This window comes from Engraulis encrasicolus, chromosome 4 (assembly GCF_034702125.1).
Source record: "Engraulis encrasicolus isolate BLACKSEA-1 chromosome 4, IST_EnEncr_1.0, whole genome shotgun sequence".
Classification (NCBI taxonomy): Eukaryota; Metazoa; Chordata; class Actinopteri; order Clupeiformes; family Engraulidae; genus Engraulis; species Engraulis encrasicolus.
Window position 1 is genome coordinate 25,068,717 of NC_085860.1, and position 3,794 is coordinate 25,072,510.

The following is a 3,794-nucleotide window of genomic DNA, read 5'->3' on the forward strand; positions in this document are numbered from 1 at the left end:
CAAAGTTCACAAGTTTGAAATCTCTGAGAAAAAAAGCTACCCAAACCAACCAACCACCCTCCATCCTGGGCTGTCCTGGACAGCCCCCCCCCCCCCCCACACACACACACACACACTTTCTTGGAAATCAAAAACCTTACTTGGTCACGCTCCCAGAGTGCACATTCCTGCCCGGCGTGTGGACCTGTACGTACTTCCGAAAGCCTCGACAGTTGACGGCCGGCCGCACGGAGCTAGCTGCTGCTCTGATCAACATCTCTGCAATTTATGGTGGGGGGGGGGTATTTAATCGGAACAGCCGGCATTTTATGTCCTCCGTCCACTCTCCCACATCCAGCGCTATAATTAGGCTAAAATGTGTAGCAGCACAGGATGTCAATGAGACATATCCAGAAACAACTGGGATATTTATAGATCTCTCTCTCTATCCCTCTGATTCTGAATAAACCCGTACTAATCCATTTTGTTCAATAGAATATCAGAGGCATGACAACTAAGGTGCTGTAAAACCTTTGATAGTTTTTTTTTAATGAAATTGTGGAAATCCTGTGATCTGTTTGTTTTTGTGCTGCTTGTATACCATTACCAAAGAGAAATTTCCATTTCATACAACTTTAATGCACATTGAAGAAGAAGTCCAAGTCTACGTCTAGATCTATTCTCTAATCAGAGTAACACATGATGCTTGTGCTTTGTTGAAAAGGCCCTGGTTTTAGAAACAAGGACTCGGCTCTCTGTCTCATGTAATGAGGTCACTGGCAGCCTTAATTAGCCAGGGGACATATGCATTGTTGATTGTCACACATGTTGTATTCACCCTATATATAGCAGAGTTGGACAACTGATTGAAGAACCGAACCGTGTGAGCAAGACAGAAAGTACTGTAGATGAGGAGTTAGTAAAGTTTATATTCTGCCTTGTTTCGCCTCCAGCTAAACAACTTAATATGAGGAATGTCCGATAGAATATTTATCTGAGCCTGTAGATAGTCAGCTAATATCACTCGTGGAGCAGTTCCGTCACCCGCTGACCACTTTGATGGGATGAATTTGTATGCTCATCTCAAAATGTTGCAAGGGCTGCATATTATGGAAAATGATAAATTGGGTGCATTTGGGGTGATGCCTGCCTTTTGTGGCCCCAAGCAAAAAACTGATTGCATTGACACTGGCTTATCAGCCTCCTATGCTGTGTAGTGGTCTGGAGAACCCAAGCACTTGCCTGTGTTGCTTAATGGTATACTCCCCTACAAAGGTGAAGTGCAATAATTACACCAACATTGAAACGGAGAAAAAGGTCTTCAAAGTTTTGGTATTAAGTTGGATGGATATTGTAGTTGTTGTGAATTTGACATAGCAATGTTTCTAAAACGGGGCACATTTGGACCATAAAGCTTTGTCAAACTTTTCCCAAACATCATCATCATAATTCTGCTATTTGGAAACTTTCATCATTTGACTCTGTCCTCCCCATGCAGGCGTTTGTCATATCTTTCACATCCGACTTCATCCCGCGGCTGGTCTACCAGTACATGTACAGCATAGACGGCTCCATGCATGGCTTTGTCAACCACACCTTGTCCTTCTTCAACGTGACTGACTTCAAGAACCACACGGCCCCCATGGACCCCCTGTACCTGGGTATCCCAGTCAACCTCTGCAGGTGAGGGAGAGAGTGATACAGTCTGCCCTGCATTCTACAGTCTGCAGTGTTTAAGAAATTATTAGAAATGAATCCCTTTGTATTCAGGTGTAATTATGAGTCATTAGAACTGTTCATGTTCACTGCACCGCATAATTATAATACATGATTATATAACTTGATACAAAAAATAGCCTATTATCGCTGTCAATAATGCGGTTGTTAACAATACGAAAAGTGACATGATATACAGTGTCATAACAGTCCAGCCAGCCAGCCAAATGCTGGAGAAAATGTAGTGTGGTCGGTTGAAAAGAAAACTTACTATCCACTTTGACTGATGGGGTGTGTATGCATAAAAGTTAAATATATTAGCCAAAATGGCTAATGGGCCCTGGATATGAAATATAAAATCCAGGCATTCCAGGATTTCCAGGCATATTTTTCAAAGAAAGTGTTCTTGGCCACTAAGTGTGATAGTGTGATACTTTATTGGTATATTCTCAGGTATAAGGACTACAGGGAACCTCCGTGGGCCAATACACCCTATGACCTCTCCAAAGAGTTCTACGCAGTCTTGGCTGCTCGTCTGGCCTTTGTCATAGTCTTCCAGGTAAATGCCAATCTCTCTCTCTCTCTCTCTCTCTCTCTCTCTCTCTCTCTCTCTCTCTCCCTCTCTCTCTCTCTCTTTCTGTCCACACCCAACTCTAAATTCATTATCCTAAATTGTCATGTTGTCGGGGAAAAACGCTTAATATATTGGTTAGTCAAACTCCTGTTTCTCTGTCCTTCTGTCATTCTTCTCTTTCTTTCAACCTCCTTATTCCCCCTCCCTGTCTCCTCCACCACCACCTCGCTCATTCTTCTCTCCTCCTTCGTCCCCCCTCTCACCTCCCTCCACTCCACTCCACACACACACACACACACACACACACACACACACACACACACACACACACACACACACACACACACACGCACCCACGCACGCACGCACGCACGCACGCACGCACGCACGCACGCACGCACACACACCCCTCTCAGAACGTGGTGATGCTGATGAGCGACGTGGTGGACTGGGTGATCCCGGACATCCCCAAGGACATCAGCATCCAGATGCACAAGGAGAAGATTCTGCTGGTGGACCTGTTCATGAAGGAGGAGCAGGGCAAGCTGCAGGTGCTGGACAGCATGCTGAGCGGCGTCGCTGGCAAGGCCAACAGCAACAGCAACAGCAACAACCACAACACCGTGGCCCGCTCACGCTCCACGCCTCACGCGCACACCAACAACTACTAATGGATGACCGCCAACAAATCGGGGGCGCGTTTCTCGAAAGCGTACAGTAGCTGTTGGCAGTTAGCAACTTGGGTAGTTGTCAATGGGAAATTGCATTGTAAACAACAAGGTAACTAACGTAGTTAGCAACTATGATTTCGAGAAATGCACCCCAGAGTGGACAGTAGACCATCCATCCATCCATCCATCCACCCATCCACCCATGCAACTGTTTGTGTGTGTGTGTGTGTGTGTGTGTGTGTGTGTGTGTGTGTGTGTGTGTGTGTGTGTGTGTGTGTGTGTGTGTGTGTGTGTGTGTGTGTGGTTGTGTGTGTGTGTGTACGCATTGTAAAAAAAAGTGCTGCTTGAATCAACTTAAAAATTAGGCAAGCCACACTCTGTGACTATATCCACTTGACAAAAAAGACCCATGGAACCCATGTTTCAATTGAAATAATTTGCTTCTGAGCTTCACCATTTACAGTGTAAGTATTTTAGTATGTACTTTAGGGGTTAGTTGGTGGGTGTACGGCTGGGTGTGGGAGTGTGTGCACTGTACGTGTCCTTATTCTTACCACAACATTCCACAGTGTCCCCTACACACACACACGTGTGTGTGAGGCTGAGAGGAGGAGCTTGGGGGGGTGGGGGGGTATGTTGGGGTTGGGGGTATGGGACGAAGGGGGGGCTGAGTCTTAAAAAAAACGTGTGTGTGGTGTCATATTTGCCAAGCCTTTCAGCTACAGACTGCCCTGCCAGCCCAGTGTGGCCTGCGGCTTCTCTCTCTCTTTCTCTCTCTCTCTCTCTCTCTCTCTCTCTCTCTCTCTCTCTCTCTCTCTCTCTCTCTCTCTCTCTCTCTCTCTTGCTAGTTCACT

At 46.0% G+C, this 3,794-nt stretch overlaps 1 protein-coding gene across 7 annotated transcripts in view; it reads left to right on the top strand.

Moving 5' to 3' along the window:
• The window catches only part of LOC134447480 (anoctamin-1-like), a 60,737-nt gene extending 57,181 nt beyond the window's left edge, over positions 1-3,556 (top strand). For all 7 annotated transcript variants that reach the window (XM_063196944.1, XM_063196943.1, XM_063196947.1 and 4 more), the window contains 3 exons: positions 1,478-1,662; positions 2,149-2,254; positions 2,686-3,556. In XM_063196944.1, the coding sequence (XP_063053014.1) occupies positions 1,478-1,662; positions 2,149-2,254; positions 2,686-2,940 (546 nt within the window). In that variant the 3' untranslated portion in view covers positions 2,941-3,556. The remainder of the gene's footprint in view (positions 1-1,477; positions 1,663-2,148; positions 2,255-2,685) is intronic.
• Positions 3,557-3,794: the final 238 nt, after the last annotated feature.